The sequence below is a fragment of the Bombina bombina genome, chromosome 3, assembly GCF_027579735.1.
Source record: "Bombina bombina isolate aBomBom1 chromosome 3, aBomBom1.pri, whole genome shotgun sequence".
Taxonomy (NCBI): Eukaryota; Metazoa; Chordata; class Amphibia; order Anura; family Bombinatoridae; genus Bombina; species Bombina bombina.
The window spans coordinates 215,052,865-215,080,836 of record NC_069501.1 but is presented as its reverse complement, the minus strand read 5'-3'; the positions used below and the strand labels follow the sequence as shown (position 1 = coordinate 215,080,836).

Genomic DNA, 27,972 nt, shown 5'->3' with positions numbered 1-27,972 from the left:
GTCAATATTCATTGAAAACAATTTATAGGTACAAAAAAAAAAAAAAAATGAAAACATCACCAGCACATCAATGTCTTTAAAACAATGATCTGTCAACAAATATTTCATTATAAAATATTAATAAAATCTATTTTCTCTTTTTTTTAAAAAAAAAAAGCAAAACAAAATAAGATTTTAGGTTCTTATTGAAGCTCTTCGATTTCATCTCAAACACTGAGAAGGAAAACAGTCTGCAAGAGATTTCTCTGCGCTTGCTCATTGCTATCATTAGGATTAGAGCTGTGTGTGCGCGCGCATGCGCAGTCTAATCATGTAGAATACCAAATATTAATCAGCCCAGACCTGCAGTCAGGGAATGCATTACTGAGAATTTCATTTACAGGAAAAATCACTAAGCACTTGTATTCATTTAACTGTGCTTTTAACTGCCAAAAAAGGTTGAAGCATCTGAGAAAGTGTTTTTTTATCTGCAGTCCTCTGGGTACACAAACAGGTCAAGATTTCAGAATCACTCTGTTTAGCATCAGGTAAATAATTCATTTAGTTTCCATTCTGACTGATTTAGTTGTACTCACAACAGAGATACGTTTAAATAGCAGCAGTAAAATACAGTATTTGTAAAGAAGTACAGAAGTATATGTTCAATATATTTTACATTGTTTTAGCAAACACAAGTACTCACATAATAGTTATACAGCATTATGATTTTCCTTGTCAAGTTTAACTGATCTCTTTGTACAAAAGCCCAAAGCACAAATACAAACTGCTTCAGGTCATAGGAACAAAAACCAAACCTGCTTGAGTGTTACTGTTTCTTTAACTCGTGTTTGTGTCAAAGATGGCTAAGTGCTGAAAAATAGTCACTAGGGCTGCTGCCAACATTATACTCTGAAGCACCATACAAAAAAAAAAAAACATGTTGACTTAGTTACAATTATAAATTAAAGTGCTTATTTCCCTTTGGAGCAGAAAAGGATCCAAGGTTGAGGTGAGAATTAAGTGCATTTTTGAACAGACTGCGGAGAACTGCATGATCTGAAACACTTGAATCATTAGTCTGTTTGTATCTGTGTTTCCACGTACTGGAAATGAGCACCGTCACATAGAACCGGCTGAGAGCACTTTCTCTTCCATATACTAAAAGAGTCTACGTGGCCAGGCCAGCTGGGAAGTCTTGTTCGCTTCACACAGCAGAAGTCCTCTGCCAGAGCCATCTGGAAGTCACGTGAGGTTGACTGACCCCAGGGATTGGAAGACATTGTTTCCCCAAGAAGCTCACCAACATGGAAGAGGGTGTGACCCCTGAAGTAGGCCAGACAATCCAGAGAAAAGTGTGAAGACTCTAAGGGCAAAGCAAAAGAGATTTCAAATTAAAAAGCACATCAAATTAATATATATATTTATATTGTGACAGAGCTAAGGGGAGTGTGTTCAATGGAATATATGCTTCCCAACAAAGTACATAAAATGCTGTAGGTGGTATTAAGAACGTATTATGTACTTGTGTACTTTGGACCGGTAATCTACTTCACAATTTAGATGTGGCAGAGAATCGCAGAATACAATAAACTCTTATCTTCTGCTTCTCTGAATACCTGACCCGTGTTTCCCTTAAAAAGACAGTGTACCCTACATTTTCTCTCCATAAATGTGTTCCCATTCATCCACTTTACCTGCTGGAGTGTATTAAAGGGACAGTCTACAGCAGACTTTTTATTGTTTAAAAATATAGATAAGCCCTTTATTACCCATTCCCTAGTTTTATATAACCAACACTGTTATATTAAAACACTTCTTACCACTGTGATTATCTTGTATAATCTAAGCCTCTACATACAGCCCCCTTATTTCAGTTCTTTTGACAAACTTGCATTTCAGTCAATCAGTGCTTACTTCTAGGTAACTCCACGTGCGTGAGCAAAGTTTTATCTATATGACACACATGAACTAACACCTTCTAGTGGTGAAACATTGTCAAAATGCATTCAGCTTAGAGGCGACCTTCAAGGTCTAAGAAATTAGCATATGAACCTCCTAGGTTTAGCTTTTAACTATGAATACCAAGAGAACAAAACACAAATTGGTGATAAAAATAAATTGGAAATTTGTTTAAAATTATATGCCCTGTCTGAATCATACTAAAAAAAAAAAAAAAAAAAAAAAAAAAAAAGGATAGGATAGGCTAAAGAAAAGCTGCATAAACATAGCCAGCAGTTGAAATGATACTCCCAGTAGGAGGTAGAAGAGCTAATGTTAATTTCCCATGGTTCCTCTTATTTCCCTGCAAGCTCAACCTATTTTAGGGCTAGATTACAAGTTAGGCGCTATCTAAACGTACGCTGGTAAAGAGGCAAACTTGTCCCTTTACCAGCGATGGTTAAATAACCAGCCATTACAAGAGCTCACTCTTACACTTAAAGGGACAGTCTACTACAGAATTGTTATAGTTTAAAAAGGTAGATAATCCCTTTATTACATTCCCCTGTTTTGCATAATCAACACAGTTATATTAATACACTTTTTACCTCTGTGATTACCTTGTATCTAAGCCTTTGCAGAGTGCCCCCTTATTTCAGTTGTTTTGTTAGACTTGCATTCAGCCAATCAGTGCCCTCTCACTTGTAAATCCACGGGCGTCACCACAATGTTATCAGTATGGCACAAATGAACTTACGCCCTCTAGCTGTGAAAAACTGCCAAATGCATTGAAATAATTGGCGGCCTTCAAGGTTTTAGAAATTAGCATATGAGCCTACCTAGGTTTAGCTTTCAACAGAGAATACCAAGAGAACAAAGCAAATTTGATGATAAAAGTGAATTGTAAAGTTGTTTAAAATTGCATTCCCCATCTAAATCATGAAAGTTTAATTTTGACTAGACTGTCCCTTTAACGCTAGAAATCATTAACCAGATCAGACTTCTGGTTAATGAAAAAAAGTTGCACCAAATGCCCCCAAAATAAAAAGTACAGCAACATAAAATAAAAATATTAGCATCTATATGTAAAAAAAAAAAAAACTGCACAAAGCAGTTATAAGGGGTTAAAGTGAGGGGATGTGGAGTGTTATAAAAAAAAAACACATATGAAATTGACTTTAATTTACACAATACATCGCGCTAGCGTAAGCGCGATATTGCGCTCCACTCGTAATCTGGTCCTTAATGGATTATGGTTAAAAAAATGTTTTAAAAACACAATTTATGCTTACCTGATAAATTTATTTCTCTTGTGGTGTATCCAGTCCACGGATCATCCATTACTTGTGGGATATTCTCATTCCCAACAGGAAGTTGCAAGAGGACACCCACAGCAGAGCTGTAATATAGCTCCTCCCCTAACTGTCATAGCCAGTCATTCGACCGAAAACAAGCCGAGAAAGGAGGAACCATAGGGTGCAGTGGTTACTGTAGTTTAAATTTAAAAATTACCTGCCTTAAAATGACAGGGCGGGCCGTGGACTGGATACACCACAAGAGAAATAAATTTATCAGGTAAGCATAAATTGTGTTTTCTCTTGTAAGGTGTATCCAGTCCACGGATCATCCATTACTTGTGGGATACCAATACCAAAGCTAAAGTACACGGATGAAGGGAGGGACAAGGCAGGAACTTAAATGGAAGGAACCACTGCCCGTAAAACCTTTCTCCCAAATATAGCCTCCGAAGAAGCAAAAGTATCAAATTTGTAAAATTTTGAAAAAATATGAAGCGAAGACCAAGTCGTCGCCTTGCAAATCTGATCAAAAGAAGCCTCATTTTTAAAGGCCCAAGTGGAAGCCACAGCTCTAGTGGAATGAGCTGTAATCCTTTCAGGAGGCTGCTGTCCAGCAGTCTCATAGGCTAAGCGGATTAAGCTTCTTAGTCAAAAAGAAAAAGAGGTTGCCGAAGCCTTTTGACCTCTCCTCTGTCCAGAGTAGACAACAAACAAAGCAGATGTTTGACAAAAATATTTAGTAGCTTGTAAGTAAAACTTTAAAGCACGGACCACGTCCAGATTGTGTAACACAAGGATGGAACAACAATCTCTTGATTGATATTCTTGTTAGATACCACCTTAGGTAAGAACCCAGGTTTGGTACGCAGGACTACCTTATCCGTATGAAAAATCAGATAAGGAGAATCACATTGTAAGGCAGATAGCTCAGAGACTCTACGAGCCGAGGAAATAGCTACCAAAAAAAGAACTTTCCAAGATAAAAGCTTGATATCTATGGAATGAAGAGGTTCAAACGGAACTCCTTGAAGAACCTTAAGAACCAAGTTTAAGCTCCATGGTGGAGCAACAGGTTTAAACACAGGCTTGATTCTAACTAAAGCCTGACAAAATGCCTGAACGTCTGGAACATCTGCCAGACGCTTAACTAGCTGACAATCCTTTTTCCAAACCTTCTTGGAGAAAAGATAACATCCTAGCAATCCTGACCTTACTCCATGAGTAACCCTTGGATTCACACCAATAAAGATATCTACGCCATACCTTATGGTAAATTTTCCTGGTGACAGGCTTTCGTGCCTGTCTTAAGGTATCAATAACTGACTCGGAGAAGCCACGCTTTGATAAAATCAAGCGTTCAATCTCCAGGCAGTCAGCCTCAGAGAAATTAGATTTGAATGGTTGAAAGGACCCTGAAGTAGAAGGTCCTGTTTCAGAGGCAGAGACCATGGTGGAAAGGATGACATGTCCACTAGATCTGCATACCAGGTCCTGCATGGCCACGCAGGTGCTATCAGAATCACCGATGCTCTCTACGGCTTGATCTTGGCAATCAGTCGAGGGAGCAGAGGAAACGGCGGAAACACATAAGCCCGGTTGAAAGACCAGGGCGCTGCTAGAGCATCTATCAGTGTCGCCTTGGGATCCCTGGACCTGGATCCGTAACACGGAAGCTTGGCGTTCTGGCGAGACACCATGAGATCCAGTTCTGGTTTGCCCCAACGATGAATCAGTTGTGCAAATACCTCCGGATGGAGTTCCCACTCTCCCGGATGAAAAGTCTGACGACTTAGAAAATCCGCCTCCCAGTGCTCTACACCTGGGATATGGATAGCTGATAGGTGGCAAGAGTGAATCTCTGCCCAGCGAATTATTTTTGAAACTTCTAACATCTCTAGGGAACTTCTCGTTCCCCCTTGATGGTTGATGTAAGCTACAGTCGTGATGTTGTCCGACTGAAATCTGATGTACCTCAGAGTTGCTAACTGAGGCCAAGCCTGAAGAGCCTTGAATATCGCTCTTAGTTCCAGAATATTTAATGGAAGGAAAGACTCCTCCTGAGTCCACGATCCCTGAGCCTTCAGGGAGTTCCAGACTGCACCCCAACCTAGAAGGCTGGCATCTGTCGTAACAATTGTCCAATCTGGCCTGCGAAAGGTCATACCTTTGGACAGATGGACCCGAGATAGCCACCAGAGAAGAGAATCCCTGGTCTCTTGGTCCAGATTCAGTTGAGGGGACAAATCTGTGTAATCCCCGTTCCACTGACTGAGCATGCATAGTTGCAGCGGTCTGAGATGTAAGCGTGCAAACGGCACTATGTCCATTGCCGCTACCATTAAGCCGATTACTTCCATACACTGAACCACCGAAGGGCGCGGAATGGAATGAAGAACCCGGCAGGAATTTAGAAGCTTTGATAACCTGGACTCCGTCAGGTGAATTTTCATTTCTACAGAATCTATCAGAGTCCCTAGAAAGGAAACTCTTGTGAGTGGGGATAGAGAACTCTTTTCCTCGTTCACTTTCCACCCATGCGACCACAGAAATGCCAGTACTACGTCCGTATGAGACTTGGCAATTTGGAAGTTTGACGCCTGTATCAGGATGTCGTCTAAATAAGGGGCTACTGCTATGCCCCGCGGCCTTAGGACCGCCATAAGCGACCCTAGAACCTTTGTAAAGATTCTTGGGGCTGTAGCTAATCCCAAGGGAAGAGCTACAACTGGTAATGCCTGTCTTGAAAGGCAAACCTGAGAAACCGATGATGATCTTTGTGTATCGGAATGTGAAGATAAGCATCCTTTAGATCCACTCTAGTCATATATTGACCCTCCTGGATCAGTGGTAGGATGGTACGAATAGTTTCCATCTTGAACGACGGAACTTTGAGGAATTTGTTTAAGATCTTTAGATCCAAAATTGGTCTGAAGGTTCCCTCTTTTTTGGGAACCACAAACAGATTTGAGTAAAAACCCTGTCCCTGTTCCTCCTTTGGAACTGGATGGATCACTCCCATAACTAGGAGGTCTCGTACACAGTGTAAGAATGCCTCTCTCTTTATCTGGTGTGCAGATAATTGTGAAAGGTGAAATCTCCCTTTTGGGGGGGAAGCTTTGAAGTCCAGAAGATATCCCTGGGATATAATTTCCAACGCCCAGGGATCCTGAACATCTCTTGCCCACGCCTGGGCAAAGAGTGAAAGTCTGCCCCCTACTAGATCCGTTCCCGGATAGGGAGCCGTTCCTTCATGCTGTCTTAGAGGCAGCAGCAGGTTTTTTTACCTGCTTACCTTTTTTCCAGGTCAGGTTTGGTCTCCAGACTGTCTTGGATTGAGCAAAAGTTCCCTCTTGTTTATTATTAGAGGAAGTTGATGCCGCACCTGCCTTGAAGTTTTGAAAGGCACGAAAATTAGACTGTTTGGCCCTAGATTTGGACCTGTCCTGAGGAAGGGCATGACCTTTTCCTCCAGTGATATCAGCAATAATCTCCTTCAACCAGGCCCGAATAGGGTCTGCCCCTTGAAGGGAATGTTAAGTAGCTTAGATTTTGAAGTCACGTCAGCTGACCATGATCTAAGCCATAGCGCTCTGCGCGCCTGTATAGCAAAACCAGAATTCTTAGCCGTTAGTTTAGTCAAATGAACAATGGCATCAGAATAAAAGAATTGGCTAGCTTAAGTGCTCTAAGTTTGCCAAGTATGTCATCCAATGGAGTCGCTACCTGTAAAGCCTCTTCCAGAGACTCAAACCAGTACGCCGCAGCAGCAGTGACAGGGGCAATGCATGCAAGGGGCTGTAGGATAAAACCTTGTTGAATAAATATTTTCTTAAGGTAACCTCTAATTTTTTATCCATTGGATCTAAAAAAAAAAAAAACACAACTGTCCTCGACAGGGATAGTAGTACGCTTTACTAGAGTAGAAACTGCTCCCTCCACCTTAGGAACTGTCTGCCATAAGTCCCGTGTGGTGGCGTCTATTGGAAAAAAAATTCTAAAAATAGGAGGGGAAGAGAACGGCACACCTGGTCTATCCCATTCCTTATTAATAATTTCTGTAAACCTTTTAGGTATTTGGAAAAAACATCAGTACACACCGGCACTGCAAAGTATTTATCCAGTCTACACAATTTCTCTGGCACTGCAATGGTATCACAGTCATTCAGAGCAGCTAAAACCTCCCTAAGCAACACGCGGACGTGTTCAAGCTTAAATTTAAATGTAGAAATATTAGAATCAGGTATCTTTCCTGAGTCATTAACATCACCCACTGAATGAAGCTCTCTTTCCTCAGCTTCTGCATATTGTGAGGCAGTATCAGACATGGTTCTTAAAGCGTCAGTATGCTCTGCATTTTGTCTCACCCCAGAGTTATCTAGCTTACCTCTAAGTTCAGGTAGTCTGGCTAATACCACTGACAGTGTATTATCCATGACTGCCGCCATGTCTTGTAAAGTAAACGCTATGGGCGCCCTAGATGTATTTGGCGCCATTTGAGCGTGAGTCCCTTAAGCGGGAGTCAAAGGGTCTGACACGTGGGGCATAACTTCCCCCTCGTCAGATTCCTCTGGTGATAAATTTTTTAAAGACAGAAAATGATCTTTATTGCATAAAATGAAATCAGTACATTTGGTACACATTCTAAGAGGGGGTTCCACCATGGCTTTTAAACATAATAAACAAGGAGTTTCTTCTATGTCAGACATGTTTATACAGAATAGCAATGAGACTAGCAAGCTTGGAAAACACTTTAAATCAAGTTAACAAGCAAATATAAAAAAAATGGTACTGTGCCTTTAAGAGAAACAAATTTTGTCAGAATTTGAAAAACAGTGAAAAAATGCAGTAAATCAAACGAAATTTTTACAGTGTGTATAATAGGCTAACAGAGCATTGCACCCACTTGCAAATGGATGATTAACCCCTTAGTTCAAAAAACGGATCAAAAAAACGAAAGACGTTTTTTAACAGTCACAACCAACTGCCACAGCAAGCTGTGGCCCTACCTTCCCCAATAAACAACTTTGGAAAGCCTTTGGGCCCTTTAGAGATGTCCTATAGCATTCAGAGGGCCTTTGAGGGAAGCTGGATGTCACAGTTTGTAATTTTAACTGCACCAACTGTAACTTTTATACTACAACAGTGGAAATTGTTTCTAGTCAAAATTTAAGCCAGTCATGTGGAAAAAACTAGGCCCCAATAAAGTTTTATCACCAAAGCATATATAAAAACGATTAAACATGCCAGCAAACGTTTTATATTGCAATATCATAAGGGTATTACCCCTGGGAGTAAGCATGATACCAGTCGTTATTAAATCACTGTATTCAGGCTTAACTTACATTAATCCGGTATCAGCAGCATTTTCTAGTGTTTTCCATCTCTAGAAAAAATTATAACTGCACATACCTGATAGCAGAATAAACTGCACGCCATTCTCTCGCTGAAGTTACCTCATCTGTGTAATCCCCTCAGACATATGTGAGAACAGCAATGGATCTTAGTTACAACCTGCTAAGATCATAGAAACCTAAGACAGATTCTTCTTCTATTTACTGCCTGAGATAAAATAGCACAACTCCGGTACTATTTAAAAATAACAAACTTTTGATTGAAGAAAATAAACTAGCTATATTTAACCACTCTCTCCTACAACGTCCTTGCTTGTTGAGAGTTGCAAGAGAATGACTGGCTATGACAGTTAGGGGAGGAGCTATATTACAGCTCTGCTGTGGGTGTCCTCTTGCAACTTCCTGTTGGGAATGAGAATATCCCACAAGTAATGGATGATCCGTGGACTGGATACACCTTATAAGAGAAAAAATGGTTGTTTCATATACAAAAATAAACCCAAAGAAGCAATGTCTCATACATTTTATATTCTGCAGCTGGTATAACAAGTCATTGGAAACACATTGAGGGAATAACAATTTAACTGTACACTGTCCCTTTAATGTGTTTCAATTACTTTTTATATCAGCTGTAGTATTAAATATGGGAAATTCCTTTGGTTTAAATTAGCAAAAACAGCCATTTCAAATATAAAAGTAATTCCAATGTCAAGAGCATGCCTATTCAAATGGGTTTAGCTGAAAGGAACAGCAGACCCGATTATCTTCTCTCTTTCTCTCTACGCAAAGGCCAAAACTTTGATTCTGACATTTTCCTTATCAGTGGAGGGTTCAGTGAGGAAAATTATTTATCAACTACAAGAATAAACCTAAAGGTTTGACCCTGCCCAAGAATTCATTGATTTGTTTCAGAGAAAAGCCTCTTGACTATTATTTATCTTATCTCCTCTGTTATGGTCGATTAAGAAATACATGGATCAAGCAATCACTTTGTAGCATGTAGCAGTGTTAGGCCAGTGTATACACTTCAACCTCTCATAGGAATTTGAAAATCCACAATTTTCAGAGTTACAGAAAAAGAGAGCAAAATAGAAATATGGTACATTACTTTTACTATGCATAATTAAGGGGTTTTTTTTTAAAGATTTTATTTGAATTTATGTGCCTTGAATCAACCTAGATTTTTTTAAAAGCTTAATCTAGCACAAGTTACAGTGCATTGCTTATTCAAATATAAAACCACTGAAGACACAAAACTGACTTTCAAGGTTGTTATAGATACTTTCTAAATGCTTTTACAATTTTGGGTTAGATTACAGGTGGAGCGCTATCGGGTTTTCATGGCCGGTTGCACGCAAGTTAAAGTCCGCTCATATTACAATGCGAATGCGTGAGCGCAATTGGGATTTACACTAGAATGATTACTGTGGCCTCAGAGCTCTGGTTTACTGTGATGCTCGACAAAAAAAGTGTCACAAAACACATAAAAAATACAGGTAAAAGTACAGTTACACTCATAATAACACTATCTAATAAAAATTATTTTAGAAAATTGCATAAAAAAAGTTATAAGGGCCCAGATATGAGGTCTTAGGTTAGAAAAAAAAGGAGGACTGCAAAGCGTTTTAACACAGAGATACATACATATACATGTCTAAATATGTATATGTAGGTGTATATATATGCTGGTGTGGTGGATATGCTGTGAATCTGACGATATCAAGTGAACACAAACAAGCAAGTGAAGAGCTGCATAGGCGGAATATATCGCTGTAAGCCACACCACGGATGAGATCCTGTCAGGTAATACCGTAGAGTGTGTGAAGAGAGCGGAGGTAAGCCATGCAGTAATAAGTCTTGCACTCTGAAAGTTTGAAGTTTGAGCTGTCATTTGCACATGGGATCAAGCTTGCAACAGTACTAGTACCATTCTTGCACTCTCATATTACATTCTCTAATCCGGTACCGGATCAAATACACACTAATGAGATATCAAGGACGGTATTCTGTCTAATCTAAAACCGGAGCGTGTTCTTAACACTCAAGTGCCCGGTATTAAGGATGGACTTTCTCATGAGTTAACATTAACCCTGCATATGCTAGCTCACAGTTATCAGTAGTGCACTACGCTTGCTATATGTTTGTGTGCTGTAATCTTGTTGTTGCCATCATTCTCAGCATGTACCTTTTTTGGCTATGTTTTTATTAAAATGTATATGTTCAGCACACCTGTTTAGGATGTCATTCCTTAGTATACTGTAGGGGTGTTTTGGTGCGGCCAGGTATCCGCTTTAGCTCTTTTGATATGTTAGAGCTCTTTTCTAACTAATTTGATTATATTCATTTAGGATTGCCAGCACAATACGCTTTACCCTTTTATTCTATCTGTGTGCACCCTATCCCTTGTATAAAAAAAAATATATATATATATATATATATATATATACACACATATATATACATATATATATATACATATATATATATATACATATATATATATATATATATATACATATATATATACATATATATATATATATACATACATACATACATACAAGGTAGCCCTCACTTTACGGCGGGGTTAGGTTCCAGAAGCAATGGTTGTAAATCGAAACCGTTGTAAATTGAAACCAAGTTTATAATGCAAGTCAATGGGAAGTGAGGGAGATAGGTTCCAGGCCCCTCTCAAAATTGTCATAAGTAACACCTAATACATTATTTTTAAAGCTTTGAAATGAAGACTTTAAATGCTAAACAGCATTATAAACCTAATAAAATAATCACACAACACAGAATATATAATTAAACTAAGTTAAATGAACAAAAACATTTGCTAAACAGCATTATAAACCTAATAAAATAATCACACAACACAGACTTCACTTGCATTTTTCTGCAAACAGTTCTTTCTATGCATTCCAATCTGGACTGATTTATAGACAGGAAGATCTTGTTCCTTTAAAATCTGCTCGATTGCTCAGGTCTGGTTAAACTGATTAATTTCAGCTTGCTTGGCTTTGCTGCAACACAAGCGGGCAGCTCCACCTACTCGCTATTTTAATAAATGCACTGCTTCTCAATGCTTTTCAATAGCAGTCACATGACTGGAAAAAAAGGTTGCTATTCTGAAACGGTGTAAATTGAACCGTTGTAAAATGAGGGTCACCTGTATATATGTTTCATTGGAGCCCTTTGCAGTCAAGAAGATGAAAACATGAAAATCATATTTATGCAATATTCATATTTAATAAATATATACCCAGATATGGGGCGCGATCCGATATACGGCGTCATTTTCTGCGCAAGCGAGGGAACCAGCGCTGTTCGTAGTTTCACCTTGCACATCGGGGTATTACATATATGGCACCGGCAGTTGCTAAAGTGCCGTAAGTCGGACAAACTAGCGATGTCCAGAAATAAGCGTAACTACAAATTTCTGGAGTCGCCTGTGACTTACGGCACTTTAGAAACTGCCAGCGCCTAAAAAAACTAACTAAATATTAAATCTCCCGTAACTGTCTAACACGCCTCCCAAAAATAACCCGATACGTATACCCCTATATCCGCAATCCCCCCTCTCACTCCTAATAATAAATGTATTAACCCATAGACCGACAACCCCCCACAAGGCAATAAGCCTAATTATTAACCCCTAAACCGCCATAGCCCACACCGCAATAAACCTATCCTAGTATTAACCCTTAAACCGCTGCTCCCCGAGCCCACCGCCACCTACATTATATGTATTAACCCCTAAACCGCCTCTCCCGGACCCCGCCACCACTAAATAAAGTGTTTAACCCCTAAACCGCCGCTCCCGAACCCCGCCGCCACCTACATTATATTTATTACCCCCTAATCTGACCCCCTAAACCGCCGCCAGCTACATTAAATATATTACCCCCTAATCTGATCCCCCTACACCGCCGCCAGCTACATTAAATATATTACCCCCAAACCTAAGTCTAACCCTAACACCCCATAACTTAATTATTATTTAAATAAATCTAAATAATATTATTACCTAAAGTATTCCTATTTAAAACTAAATACTTACCTATAAAATAAACCCTAAAATAGCTACAATATAATTAACAATTACATTGTAGCTATTTTAGGATTTATTTTTATTTTACAGGTATATTTGTATTTATTTTAACTAGGTACAATAGCTATTAAATAGTTAACTATTTAATAGCTACCTAGTTAAAATAATTACAAAATTACCTGTAAAATAAATGCTAACCTAAGTTACAAATACACCTAACACTACACTATCAATAAATTAACTAAATAAATTAACTACAATTATCTAATATAAAATACAATTAAATAAACTAAACTATATTACAAAAAAAACAAACCCTAAATTACAAAAAATAAAAAAATATTACAAGAATTTAAATCTAATTACACCTAATTTAAGCCCCCTACCAGCCCTTAAAAGAGCTTATTGCGAGGCATTGCCCCGAAGTAATCAGCTCTTTTACCTGTAAAAAAAAAAGCAATACAATACCCCCCCCAACATTACAACCCACCACCCACACACCCCTACTCTAAAACCCACCCGATCCCCCCTTAAATAGACCTAACACTACCCCATTGAAGATCAGCCTACCTTGAGCCGTCTTCACCCAACCGGGCCAAACTCTTCATCCGATGCGGGCACAAGTAGTCCTCCAGCCGGGCCGAAGTCTTCATCCGATCGGGGCAGAAGAGGTCCTCCATCCGGCCGAAGTGTTCATCCAAGCGGGGCAGAAGAGGTCCTTCATCCGGCCGAAGTGTTCATCCAAGCGGGACAGAAGAGGTCCTCCATCCGGCAGAAGTCTTCATCCATCCACGGCTCCATCTTCAAGACCTCCGACGCAGAACATCGTCCTATGGACTAAAGACGAATGAAGGTTCCTTTAAATGACGTCATCCAAGATGGCGTCCCTCGAATTCTGATTGGCTGATAGGATTCTATCAGCCAATCGGAATTAAGGTAGGAAAAATCCAATTGGATGTTCAGCGTCGGAGGTCTTGAAGATGGAGCCGCGAATGGATGAAGACTTCTGCTGGATGGAGGACCTCTTCTGCCCCGCTTGGATGAAGACTTCGGCCGGATGGAGGACCTCTTCTGCCCCGATCGGATGAAGACTTCGGCCCGGCTGGAGGACCACTTGTGCCCGCATCGGATGAAGAGTTCGGCCCGGTTGGGTGAAGACGGCTCAAGATAGGGTGATCTTCAATGGGGTAGTGTTAGGTTTATTTAAGAGGGGATCGGATTAGGTGTAATTAGATTAAAATTCTTGTAATATTTTTTTATTTTTTGTAATTTAGGGTTTGTTTGTTTTTGTAATATAGTTTAGTTTATTTAATTGTATTTTATATTAGATAATTGTAGTTAATTTATTTAATTAATTTATTGATAGTGTAGTGTTAGGTGTATTTGTAACTTAGGTTAGGATTTATTTTACAGGTAATTTTGTAATTATTTTAACTAGGTAGCTATTAAATAGTAAATAACTATTTAATAGCTATTGTACCTAGTTAAAATAAATACAAATATACCTGTAAAATAAATATAAATCCTAAAATAGCTACAATGTAATTATTAATTATATTGTAGCTATATTAGGGTTTATTTTATAGGTAAGTATTTAGTTTTAAATAGGAATACTTTAGGTAATAATATTATTTAGATTTATTTAAATAATAATTAAGTTTTGGGGTGTTAGGGTTAGACTTAGGTTTGGGGGTAATATATTTAATGTAGCTGGCGGCGGTGTAGGGGGATCAGATTAGGGGTTAATATATTTAATGTAGCTGGCAGCTGTGTAGGGGGATCAGATTAGGGGGTAATATATTTAATGTAGGTAGCGGCGGTGTAGGGGGGTCAGATTAGGGGGTAATACATTTAATGTAGGTGGCGGCGGGGTCCAGGAGCGGCGGTTTAGGGGTTAATACACTTTATTAGGTATATCGGAGGGGGATTGCGGTTGACAGGTAGATAGACATTGCGCATGCGTTAGGTTTTTTTTTTTGCAGGCATTTTAGGGAGTTACGGTGCTCCAATACTCAGCGCAAGGCCTGCTACGGGTGCATTTTGTGGCGAGGTGAAAATGGAGTAAGATTTCTCAATTTTCGCCACGTAAGGCCTTGCGCTGTATACTGGATACCAAACTGCGCGTGTTTTGTATGTCAGTCTATGGGGGGAAAACTACGGGCGAAAGCAGAAATATACGAGCGTAACTTCTATGTTTTGCCGTATATAGGATACCAAACCAGCGCAAAATTTGGCGTTGCCGGCTTTTGCGGGCAACGCTGCATATCGGATCAAACCCCTGGTCTGCACACTTTCAAAAACTTTTCAGAGCTAGTCAGAAACTTTCAATATTCCATCAATGACTAAAGCTTACAACTTTCTTTCTTTTAAGAAACATTTATTCTCCAATGTTTCCGCCCTAGCTTTAGGTATATAATATAGGAATATCTCAAAATACATAGAATAATCTATTTATAGGTATAGATATATATTTGTGCAAAAATCCATCAGATATGTATTTAAATATTTCTTTAAGAATAAATAGAACATTTTCTGCTTTGTGAAGAACATTGGATTATAAAATATGCAATATTATCTTCTTATGATGCACTTTTAAATATCCGTGATCATGTTTGCGCAACTTGTGGGTGTTTTTTTTCCAACTTTTGAAGTCTATGGGGAATGCGATTTTTTGTTTGCGACTCCTTATAGTCTATTTGTTACTGTGACATTGAAAACGCCACAGCACAAACTTTTTACTTTCAAATCGTAATACGAGCGTAAATCTCCAAGCGCAAAAAAATAGTTCCAGTGGTTTTAACGCTCAAACGCAAGCACAAACTACCGCTACACTCGTAATCTGGACCTTTGTACAGCAAAAATATTTACTGCTGTGTGCAACTCAAATGTTTCTAGGAAACTGGTTGCTGGTTTCTGATTCCGTTCTGAAAAAGCTAATAACAAAACCATAAAGGAATCGATCGCAATCTTGTACTTGTTTTTGGCAGTTAAAGGATTTTGTACATTGGTCAGTATGTTTTAGCAGTGATCACAATCAGAAAATGCTTCTGCTGTTAATACAGGTAGGAAACCCTTTATCCAAACTGATTGGGCCGGAAAAGCTGTAGATTTCGGAATAGTTTGTATTTTGTAATATTTGAATCTGTAAAATGGTTTGGAGAGGGGATGGGATCAAATATAAACAACATTTACGTCATTATACAGTTTTTACATGTAACCTACAGGTAGTTGTATATAATTTTTATTACTTTTGTACACATAGTACCCTCAGAAAGATAGTACAGTACTGTAATCAGAAAGGTAATATTTGTTGTTTTAAATAAATATAGACTATTTGTTTTTTTGTGTGTTTATTTTGTGTTCTAAATAGCAAAGACACAGGCAGAGAAGATTTTAAATTATTATTATTTAAAATGTTTGGACTTCAGAAAAAGTTTGGATTTTGAAATTCTGGATTTGGGGATTTGTACCTGTACCACTGAAACTGGAAAATGTAACCTCCGGAAAACAACACGAATGCTATCTTCATCGTTAATCCTGTGCATTTGGTTTTCCAATTGCGAAAATCGCAAGATTAAAGGGATAGTAAAGTCCAAATTAAACTTTCATGATTCAGATAGGGCATGTAATTTTAAAGAACTTTCTAATTTATTTTTATCATCAAATTTAACTTTATTATCTTGTTATTCTTAGTTAAAAGCTAAACCTAGGTAGTCTCATATGCTAATCTCTAAGCCCTTAAAGGGCCGCCTCATCTAAATGCATTTGACAGCTTTTCACAGCTAGAGGGCATTAGTTCATGTGTTTCATATAGATAACACTGTGCTCATGCACATGAAGTTATTTAAGAGTCAGCACTAATTGCCTAAAATGCAAGTCTGTCAAAAGATTTCAGATAAGGAAGCAGTCAGCAGAAGCTTAGATACAAGGAAATTACAGAGGTAAAACGTATATTTCTGTAACAGTGTTGGTTATGCAAAATGGGGGAATGGTAAATAAAGGAATTATCTTTCTTTTTAAACAATAACATTTTTGGTGTTTACTATCCCTTTAAGGAAAAACGAAATGGCAATTACAGGGGTTTAAATATATCGTCACACATTGTTCTTCAATCCTTTTTAATTGTGTGTAGCGATACTAATGGGTGACCTGTGTGCTATTAACCGGTTATGCTCCAAAACAAAAACCATTGAGATATATGTATCTGTATATTGAACGAGATCATGTGTGTTTGTTGGGTTATTGATTTTGCTTATTTGTATTAGTGTAAAAGTGCTTATTACTATGTTTTAACTTTAAAGGGACACTAAACCCAAATTTTTTCATTCATGATTCAGATACAGCATGAAATTTTAAGCAACTTTCTTATTTCCTCCCATTATAAATTTTTCTTCATTCTCTTGCTATCTTTATTTTAAAAGCAGGAATGTAAATCTTAGCAGCCAGCCCATTTTAGGTTCAGCACCATGGATAGTGCTTGCTTATTGGTGGCTGACATTTACTCACCAATAAGCAAGCATAACCCAGGTTCTCAACCAAAAATGGGCCGGCTCCTATGCATCACATTCCTGCTTTTTAAATAAAGATAGCAAGAGAATGAAAAACATTTACAATAGGAGTAAATTAGAAAGTTGCATGATCTATCTAAATCATGAAAGAAAAAAATTGGGTTTAGTGTCCCTTTAATTGTTTGGGGACGTTGCGTCCTATTTTTAATATAATATGGCAAGGGGTTCAATTTAGTGAGTATTGGCCATACGTAAACCCTATAGTACATTTGCAAACTTTTTGGGGTACTCAATAATAATTTGAAAAGTGATATCACATCTGTGGACATTAACATGTCAAAAATGATCAAATGATAGATGGTGATCAACCCCAAAACCTCTCACAAGCATTTTTGTAAATATAATTAGTAAGAAGAAGTATTGCACAACTCCTGAGAATTAGCCTGGTCTATCAGTATATTTCAATAACACAGTTATTTGCTGTATAATTTGATCAGAAAAATTCCTGTATAGGATTAAATAGCAACATCTCTATTTTGTTAGATGATACAAAATTGTTTAAGGTCATTAGGTCAGAGCAGGATGAACTTGTGTTACTAGGGGATCTGCAAAAATTAGAAGAATGGGCAGGTAAATGGAAAATGAGATTTAATACGGGAGAATGAAAGGTTCTACATTTTGGAAGTAAAAATAAGCAGGCAATGTATTATTTAAATGGGACTAGATTTAGCCAAACAGAGGAGGAAAGGGATTTGGGAGTATTAATAGATAACAAGCTAAAAATGGGTGCACAATGCAGGGCAGCGACTTTAGTTCTAAGGCTAATAAAATACTAGCATGTATTAAAATAGACATTGATACAAGAGAGGAAAGCATAATTCTATCACTATATAAATCCCTGGTAAGACCTCACCTTGAGTATGGAGTGCAGTTCTAAAAAAAAAGACATTGTAGACCTAGAAAAAGTTCAGAGAAGGGCCACAAAGCTAATAAGGGGAAAGGAGAATTTAAGCTATGAGGAGAATTTAGCCAAACTGGGTCTGCTTTCTCTGGAAAAAAAAAAGGCGCTTGAGAGGTGACATGATTACTTTATATAAAATATATTCAAGGCCTATATACAGAGATGGCAGAAGCTCTCTTTATTCCAAGAAAATTGTTTGTGACAAGAGGACACAATTTAAGGCTGGAGGAAAGGAGATTTAAAGTGATTTTAAAGTTTAAACAATTAAAGCCCAGTATTTAAAAATACTCTTAAAAACAGGGGCACTGAAATAAATTAAACTTTACAAACATACTTTTTTTAAAAAAAAAAAATACTTACCTTTTTGTTACAGTAAACAGACCACCGATCCTCCGCCTGCATCTCTGACTGTATTTTGCCTAATGATGACGAATCCGACTTCCTCCAATCGTTGCGTGCCCCCATTGGCGTCCAGCTCGTGGGGCATGCAACAATTGGAGGAAGCCGGAATCGTCATCGATCTTCAAAATACAGAAGAAGACTGGCGGTCTGTTTACTTTAACAAAAAGGTAAGTTTTTTTGGGGGGTTTAAAAGCGTGTTTGTAAAGTTTAATGAATTAAAGTGCCCTGTTTTAAAAGTACTTTTAGATACTGGGCTGTAATTGATTAAACTTTACAATCACTTTAATCTCCTGCAACAGATACGTTTTTTCACTGTAAGACCAATAAAATTGTGGAACTCATTACCAAAGGAGGTAATGAATGCCAATACCTTAGATACATTAAAAATGGTTTGGATACATTTCTATCTAGAAACAGAATTCAGGGAAATTATTATGTTAACATGGTCACTTTTTTAATGGTATTAATATAAGCTCAACTGGAGCTTTTTTGTAAATAGATTTGTATAGGTTGACTTCTGTCTTTTTTCAACCTCATCTACTATGTTATATTACTATATGTAATGGCATAGATCTGACATACACAGTGCTCATATGAATCTAGTTTATATATAGAAGTAAAATACACATTTATTTTACTACTGATCATATATTTAAATGTGGCCTTGACCTAAAAAAAAAAAACCTTTGTGGCTCTTCAAGAGAAAAAGTAGGTCCCAAAAAGTTTATTAGAAGAAAATAGCTATTAGTGTGTTTGGTCCAATTAAATATGTCCCATCTTCTAACCTCAGCTTGTTAATGGCACTGGATAAAGCTACTGGGGATATCCATATGTAACTACACAGAGACCTAATGCTCTCTACAGGCAAAATTATGTAAAAATGACTTAATACTAGGAAAACCAAAAAGCAATTTATAGGAGTCATGTTCAGTATATGCAGATGAATATATACTCACTCTTGCAGAAACTCTACAGTAAACTGAATGCTACTCTCTACTGTGCGCTGCACAAAAAAAAAATAGTGTATATATTTTACTTACTACAAATGTATAAAGAAGAGGTATGACTATTTCCTATGTAATTTCCATCACTATAGAAAGGTATAATATAAATGATTTAAATAAATGGATCAGTATTGCATTTATATTTTGTTTAGGAAAAAATTAAACAATGTAAAATATGTATCCTATTATTACGATGTCCCTATAGGGATGGTTAAAGCAAATATAAACCAGTGTACATAATTTACCAGATGTTCCCCATGCAGATCTTTATAGCCAACAAGTGTTCTATATGTACACCGCTACCTTTTCTTCCATAAGTGGCTGAGAATCAAACATTAAGTAGTACTGCGTTACCATAAAAGGCTGCAGAGAGACCAGTTCTCCTATATATTATAGAGAAGTCCTACGTTACTTTAGACATGAGATCACTGCGGTGTCATGTGACTCTGTCAAACTTGATCCTATATAAGGATAGTTCCAGTCTCCATAACTAATGGGAAATGTTCCTCAAAATAGCTGCAACATTATAATTCTAAAAGAACATTGTTGTCGGTGTGCTGCATCATTCACAGTTTGCTTACCATCAGAGTCAGGCCAAGCCAAGAATAAAGCCCTGTCAGAGAACTGTTGGAGTATTTCAGGGCCTGCACTCTAGATAAAAAAAGATGTGTATAATTACTAGAAGCTCTACTTATAATATAGCAATACAACAAATACACATTAGCGATCACAAAAAGAACTATAAATCTGACATAATAAAATATCTGAGATTGACCTGGCTCACATAAAGAATATAAAGACTTTACATTTAATGACAGATACAATAAAAAAAACTTCAAAGTTCTAGGATATTAAAGGGTCATGAAACCCTTTTTTCATGATTCAGACAGAGCATGCAATTTTAAACAACTTTAAAATGTACTTCTATTGTCAAATTTTCATCATTCTCTTGGTATCTTTGGTTGAAAAGCAGGGACGCAAGCTTGGGAGCATGCACGTCTGGAGCACTTTATTGCAGCAGTTTTGCAAGAAAGCTATACACTTGCAAGAGCACTAGATGGAAGTACTATTTCCTGTCATGCACTGCTCCAGACAGCTACCTAGGTAACTCTACAGCAAAGTATACCATGGGAACAAAGCAAATTTAATTATAGAAGTAAACTGGAAACTTTTTTTAAATTGTATGCTCTGTCTGTATCACAAAATAAAATGTTTGAGTTTTATATCCCTTTCATCCCTTATGGACGTAGGTACTACGTCACACAGTACTTTGCCCCACATACTGTGTGGCTATAGTACCTACATCCAACACACATGCTGCAGTCCCCGCTGTTAGCTTTGACAGCGGAGTCTGCAGCAGATCTGCCTTCATATGGTAAGGGAGCAATAATCATGCTCCATTTACCATAAGAAACCAGATCGCCAATACAAACAGTGTCACTGTCTGTATCTGAAGCGGTAATTCTGTGGGTGGTGTGGGAGGGAAGGAGGGAGGCGGAGAAAGAGGAGGGTTCCCCATGCTACAGAAAAAAAGTGATTAGGAGAGAGTGAGGGATGGATCCCTACACGGCAAAGGGGCTACAATATGATCGCTTGGGGTGAGGAGGTGTGGGCTATGTGGGGGGGATCACTACACTACAGAAACATTTTTTTTAATTAATAAATACATTTAAAAAATAAAAATGTATGTAAACCAGGTATTGGTACAGTTGACGGTACCTAAAATGGTGGAGAACATTGGGAGGGGGAAGGATTAGAGAGCTGTTTGGAGGGATTAAAAAATGAATAAAATAATTAAAAAAAAAAAAAAAAGCCCTAAAACTTCATACCTAAAATAGTGATAAGGAGTGGGAGAGCTGTTTGGGAGGTGTCAGATTGGAGGATAATCCCTACATTACAATACTATTACCCTTACCAACTAATTTATCAACCCCTTCACTGTCTGGATTTTCAGAAGTGTTGTGCGCTGCTGAAATTTGCAGCCTTCTAATTATCAAAAAACAATAACAAAGCCCCACATGTCAGCTATTTCTGAATGAAGGGGATCCCAGAGAAGCTTTTACAACCATTTGTGTTATGACTGCACAAGTGGTATGTAAATACTTTCAGTGAGAAACCCAAAGTTTGTGAAAAAGTTAATTGAGTGATAGCAAAATCACTAAATATTCTCTGGTATTTTGGGCAAGTTTTTCACTTAAATTCCCAGTAGTGAAGGGCTTAAGTGCCCATTTCTAGGTTATAGTTAACAAATCAAGCAACTGTGGAAACACATATCATATTATTACATAAACTTATATACACACAAACACATACTAACCCCGGAAACCCTGCAAATAAATTAAAGAGACGCGAAACCCAGAAATGGTCTTTTATGATTCAGATACAGAATACAATTTGAAACAACTTTATCATTTGCTTCTATTATCAAATATGCACTGTATTCTAGTTATTCTTTGTTGAAGAGATATCTAGATAGGTAGCGTGCACGTCTGGAGCACTACATGACAGGAAATAGCCTGCCATCTGGTGCTCTTGCTAATGTATAACATTGTTGCAAAACTGCGGCCATATAGTACTGCAGACACGTGCGTACTTCTGAACTTACCTTCCTGCTTTTTAGTAAAAGATAACAAGAAAACAAAGTAAAATTGATAATAGAAATAAATTGGAAAGTTGTTTAAAACGGTATGTTCTATCTGAATCATGAAAGAAAAAGTTTGCCCTTTAAGCCTGAGTGTAATGAAGCAGTAATATGATTATACTTCCAAATGACTTTGTTATCTACATTCTGCAATACTGCTCAAGTACTATAGTTTTTTTAATTCGGTGGTTTTGACTGCAGTAGTATTTATAGGCAGAATGTGTGCTGCTCTGCTGTGATACATTTTATTATCCAAGAAAAGTACAGCAGTTCCAACAAACACTGCTGCCACATAAGGCTCCAGACATGTGGATGCTCCTAAGCCTACTTTAGTATTCCCCCCACAAAAAGGTCCAAGTTGTATCCAAGAAAACAAGAGGAATATGTGAATTTGTATGCTCTATCTAAATATCTCTTTATGTTTATGACATTTTGTTATATTACATTTTTAGAAAAATATAGCCCACAGCAACAAAATAGTAGACTGTGATGTTTAAAGTACATTAAAAACTGGGCACAAATGAAAGAGCCATTTATTTTTATAGCCCTTTTATTTGTGTTTGCATTTTATAAGCAGACAGGCTGGTAATTTCAGTCACCTTTCTAACACAATAAAGTCTATTAGTAACTATGTTCTTACCATAATCTCTGTGTAATGCATTTCTGGTGGGAAAGTGTTGTTCTGGTCAAAAGCAACAACATCAACTCCACGATTCTGCAGTAAAAACTCCCAGTATCCATTGCCCTAAAAGACCAAAGAGAAGGTGAGACATGATGGATGGACAGGAAGAGGAAAGTGATAAGTAGCTGTAGTAATAATACAACGTTCATTCAGATGGTTCTTATACTACAGCGGCCTCTACAGGTTAAACACCAGACTGTAAACTACACAGTTTAAAAAATAACTATTAGAATCACAAGTTGCATAAATATTTGATAAAGACCAATAACACTCTAGGGGCCCTAAAGAAAAAATAGAGGGAGCCACAGTAGTGTATTTTTTTTTTACTTTAAAAGGCTATTCTAGTACAAAAATGACATGTTCTAATTGGACACTCTGCAATGCTATGTGTTTAATCCCTGCAAAGGGAACTGCTGGTCCTGAGAGGAAATGCCTTTGACCCAATCAGCAGCAGCAGTCGAGCAGTAAGGACGTGTGACTACAGATGCTGACTGGGACAGCAACAGATTCCATTTACACCAGCAGTGCTCTGTAGCTCCCAAGTAGTACTTTACCTATGTTATGCCCTTCACAGGGTTTAAACACAGAGTTGTAAGGTCACAAGTGTTAATATTACATGAATTAGATCATGTCATTTTTTTCAATAGAATGGCCTATTAAAGTGAAGGTTAAGTTTTAGTTATTACACTTCTTTCCCTGTAAATAGTATCCAAATAAATGTGAGTTTAATTCATCAAAATGCTCGTTTCGCTATATTAATGTATTTATTACCTCTTCTTTATCCTATTCATCAGACAGTTTAAACAACCCGTTTTTTTTTTTTTCCTTATCCTGGTCACGTTTTTTTCAAAGCCAATAGAGACACTGGCCGTTAGGCGGCCGTCAAATTACGTCACCGCAAAACTCTAACAAATGCGCATGCGTTGTATTTACTTCCTATGTGTTAGTCTCAATGCGCGTTCTAGTTTTGCGCATGCGCTTTCCTCGATTCCTCCGGCTACGTCTTGTGTTTTGTCAAAGTTGCAACAGTATCTTGGGCTGCAGTCGTGTTGGATACAAATTCTGATCTTCAAAAAAGCTGTTGCATTTATATTCTATTCTAACAACATAGTAATGAATGAATAACAAATGTTTAGGTCACGCAGGCGCAAATACAACTTACGGCGAGTGGTGCGCATGCGCAATTGCTCATGAAAACGTGAACGCGCTTTTGAATGACGTACAGAGCGGGTGGGACTGCTCTGTACGTAATGTAATGAATAATCCGGAAATCAATGGAGGGAGGAGCAACAAACGGCCGGGAGAGTAAATATCATATGTTTATAACACTATAATCTATATACTAATGTTAAAAAAAAAATTTGCGATCATGGTATTTAGGACTTAGCTAATATATTACAGGCGACAATACCGCTAAACTTAACCTTCACTTTAAGTAAAGGAGATCATATTTAAATGTTAGTCTCTCAAGTCTAGTGATGGCGATGGTGAACATATCCTTGTAGCTATTATTAAAGTTAAACATTACTTTCATTCATCAATTACTTTAAAATATACTAATTAAACTTTTATTGTCCATAATCAATCTATATTTTTCATACCGCTCTACCACCCGGCACTGATGTGCTCTTTTTTTTATTTTTTCATTATGTTTATTCAAGTAACCAATTGATTTCCAGGCCTATAAGCACCCAGCTCAAAAGAGCAAACGCCCCTTTCATGAATTACACATGTGCCTATTTTTTAAATGATCCCTGACTCCATGTGCGTTTATGGTGAACACGTGCGCAGAAGGAATATCGGGGAATCTCGGATGACGTCAAAGGATTACCAGACAGAAACACAAGCTTAAAGGGGCAGTAAACCTAAACAATAATGTTATATAATTCTGCACATTAACTATATAACATTAATTTAGTGCCAACTTTATACTTCAAAGTATTTGAAAGATTTTTAATGCCAAAGTAGAAATTTGTAGAACGCCGCTCCTGGCTCTACTGAGCGGTTCTGGTCTTTTCAGAAGCGAATTGCGGCACGCTGTCTAGTCATAGCCGGCACGATCGCACCATTAAACTCACTGTAGCTCGCTCCCACTACCAGACCAGGGCAGGAGCAAGCTACAATGAGTTTAATGGCGCGATCGGGCTAGCTGTGACTAGACAGCGTGCCAAGATTCGCTTCTAAAAAGACCAGACCCGCTCAGTAGAGCCAGGAGCGGCGTTCTACAAATTTCTACTTTGGCATTAAAAATCTTTCAAATACTTTGAAGTATGAAGTTGGCACTAAATTAATGTAATATACAGTTAATGTGCAGAATTATATAACATTATTGTTTAGGTTTACTGCCCCTTTAAAGGACCACTCAATGCAGTAGAATTACATAATAACATGTGCATAATAAAAAGGCAATGCAATAATACGTACTCTGAATTTCAAATAAGCAGTAAAAAAAATTCTGGCAAATTATTTTTTTCTACCATTTTCCGACCCCCTGTATCATGTGCCAGACATCAGCCAATCACAGACTAGTATATGTATACCCTGTGAGCTTGTGCACATGCTCAGAAGGATCTTGTTCCCCAGAAACTGTGAATATACAAAGACTGAGCAAAATTTGATAATGGAAGCAAATTGGAAAAAGTGTCTTAAAACTGCTGCTCTATCTGAATCATAAAAGTTTGTTTTGACTTGAGTGCCCCTTGACTTGAGTGTGCTCGTTTGGTTCAGGGAGATCAATACGGCTACACAGCTCTCTGCTCCAGCAGTAAACAATGAATCGCGTGATTCATTGTTTACATCGGAGCAGATAGTGGTGAATTGCGCACGTGCACCCTTGCCGATCTCGGGAGCGCACCTGGATGCCTACGTAGAGAGCAGGCGAGACCGATCTCTACATCACCGACTGTCTGAAGCTGGAACTGGAGGGGAATGCAGAGGAACAATATATAAAACATCGGATTTTATAACATTTAAGAATACGTTTCTTTAAATAAAAAAAGTTAGAGACTTTAGTATACGTAACTATTGTAATACAACTACCTATTCCGGAGAGCCCAACTTTACCTTCACTTTAAATGTTACAAAATCCAGGACATAAAAATGCTGTACTTATAGCAGTTTATAATTGCATTACTGCTTGTCTACAACTACAAACTCAGGTGATCCAATTACAGGAGGCAAATGTGTGTTACCAGCTATAGTTAGCTCCGAGTAGCGAATTGCAGCTTCTGGGCATATCTAGGTATGCATTCCAACAACGTATACCAAGAAAACAATGGAAATGTGATGAAAGAAGTGAATTGATCGGTCTCTTAAAATGTCATGTTGTGTTTGAACCATGAAAGTTTAATGTTGACTTTCATAAACTTTAAAAGGGACATGAAACCCAATTTTTTTCTTTCATGATTTAGAAAGAACATGCAATTTTAAACAACTTTCTAATTTACTTCTGTTATCTATTTTGCGTCATTCTCTTGATATCCTTTGCTGAAAAGCATATCTAGATAGGCTCAGTAGCTGCTGATTGGTGGCTGCACATAGATGCCTCATGTGATTGGCTCACCAATGTGCATTGCTATTTCTTCAGCAAAGGATATCTAAAGAATGAAGCAAATTAGATAATAGAAGTAAATTGGAATGTTGTTTAAAAATGTATACTCTATCTGAATCATGAAAGAAAACTTTTGGGTTTAGTGTCCCTTTAAAGCATGGATAAGAATAACGTTTGATGTGGCCAGTACAGTAGTGCAATATTATTTGGTCAGGACATTTCTAAACACGTGCTAAAATATTTCAGAATTATATTTAATAACGGAAAAAAAACTAGAAAAATTGTCACAGAGTACATTTACAAACGACCTTTTTACAACCTGATGAACACACAGGAGCTCTGAGACACAACAATTAGCTGCAGCACTATTGGAACATAAACTTGACATAGGTTTGTTGCACTGCATGGTCCCGCTGGTGCCTGCTACTTACAGCTCCTGCAGACACCAGAGGCAGGCGCAGGGCACACAGCAGGTCTAGCACCTCTGGGCTGGGCACGGAGAAAGAGAAGAGTATTTGCAGGCGTTGGCAGCTGGAATCCTCCTCCAGGCTCCTTAGCGAGTGCAGCAGCTCCTTTCTGCGGGTCCCTGGTAGCTGTGGATCGCAAAATCTGTGCACATCCGCAGGCAGCTGTTGAACCTTCCATAAGTAGATCTGATAATACAGGTTCTGGCCTTTGTGTTTTCTCTGCTCTAGGGTCTTCAATTGCAGTCCAGGAGCTGGTAATTCAGCCATTACCTGCTGAAAGGCTTCTTATTATTTTATAGGATCATGATCTCTAAAACACACTTCAGTTGCAGGAAGTAAGAGACCTGGAAGTGCTACAAGACTGCTAATTCCCCTTATTACAGTGTTTCACTGGCACCTGCTGGTCATATTCAGTACTGCATGCCATCTAATAGTTTTCAAATATTTATTTATTTATTTTATACATTGAGATTTCTCTCGTTTTTAAGTACTGTATGTCCTGGGTCCACAAAACATTGCATTAATACAATAGGGTAACAATAAAATACAAAAACAATAATAATACACAATATATGCAAAAATGTAACATAGAACAGGTAGGAAATATATAATCAACCATGACAGGTGCATTATGTTTTGAGATATGCAAAGAGGGATATCTAAATGATTTTAGGCTTGGGGAAGGTTTGAAAGTGTGTTGGAGGTCTTCCTTAATTGTGTTGCTCTGTAGGAAATGGAGGATCGAGCTGTATTCTTTTTGTATTGAGGCAAGCTAAATAATGTGCTGGTACTGGATCGGAGGTTATAGGAGGTGGGAATAGCCGCAGGACCGGATTGGGCAGCCGGGATACCGGGAAAAATCCCGGTGGGCCGCTGGCCGACAGCTCAGCTGGGCTGGCTCAGCTGCTGCAGAGACTGAGAGCAGCACTTTTTTTTTTTTTTTGCCCTGATCAGTGCGGCTGTTAGGCTCCCTTTGCTGTGCCCACCACACCGGTTCCAACAAACAAAAGAAATATATATATATTTTTTAATTTAATTTTTTTTTTTTTGTGCGCAATTTTTTAAAAACAAATTCCCACAATTTTTTACCCGCCCGGCACAGGTGAGTGACAGGCAGGCAGTGACGTCAGCACCCGC

The 27,972-nt window shown here is 38.0% G+C and overlaps 1 protein-coding gene across 1 annotated transcript; it reads right to left on the bottom strand.

The window, feature by feature from the left end:
* Positions 1 to 7: 7 nt before the first annotated feature.
* LOC128653066 (uncharacterized) lies at positions 8 to 27,171 on the bottom strand. The gene is made up of 4 exons (XM_053706131.1): positions 26,800 to 27,171; positions 22,777 to 22,881; positions 20,077 to 20,146; positions 8 to 1,342 (listed from the first exon to the last, which is right to left on the bottom strand). Exons 1-4 carry the CDS (start codon positions 27,100 to 27,102, stop codon positions 1,053 to 1,055), a joined length of 768 nt encoding a protein of 255 aa, XP_053562106.1. The 5' UTR covers positions 27,103 to 27,171; the 3' UTR covers positions 8 to 1,052.
* Between the last annotated feature and the right edge of the window lie 801 nt (positions 27,172 to 27,972).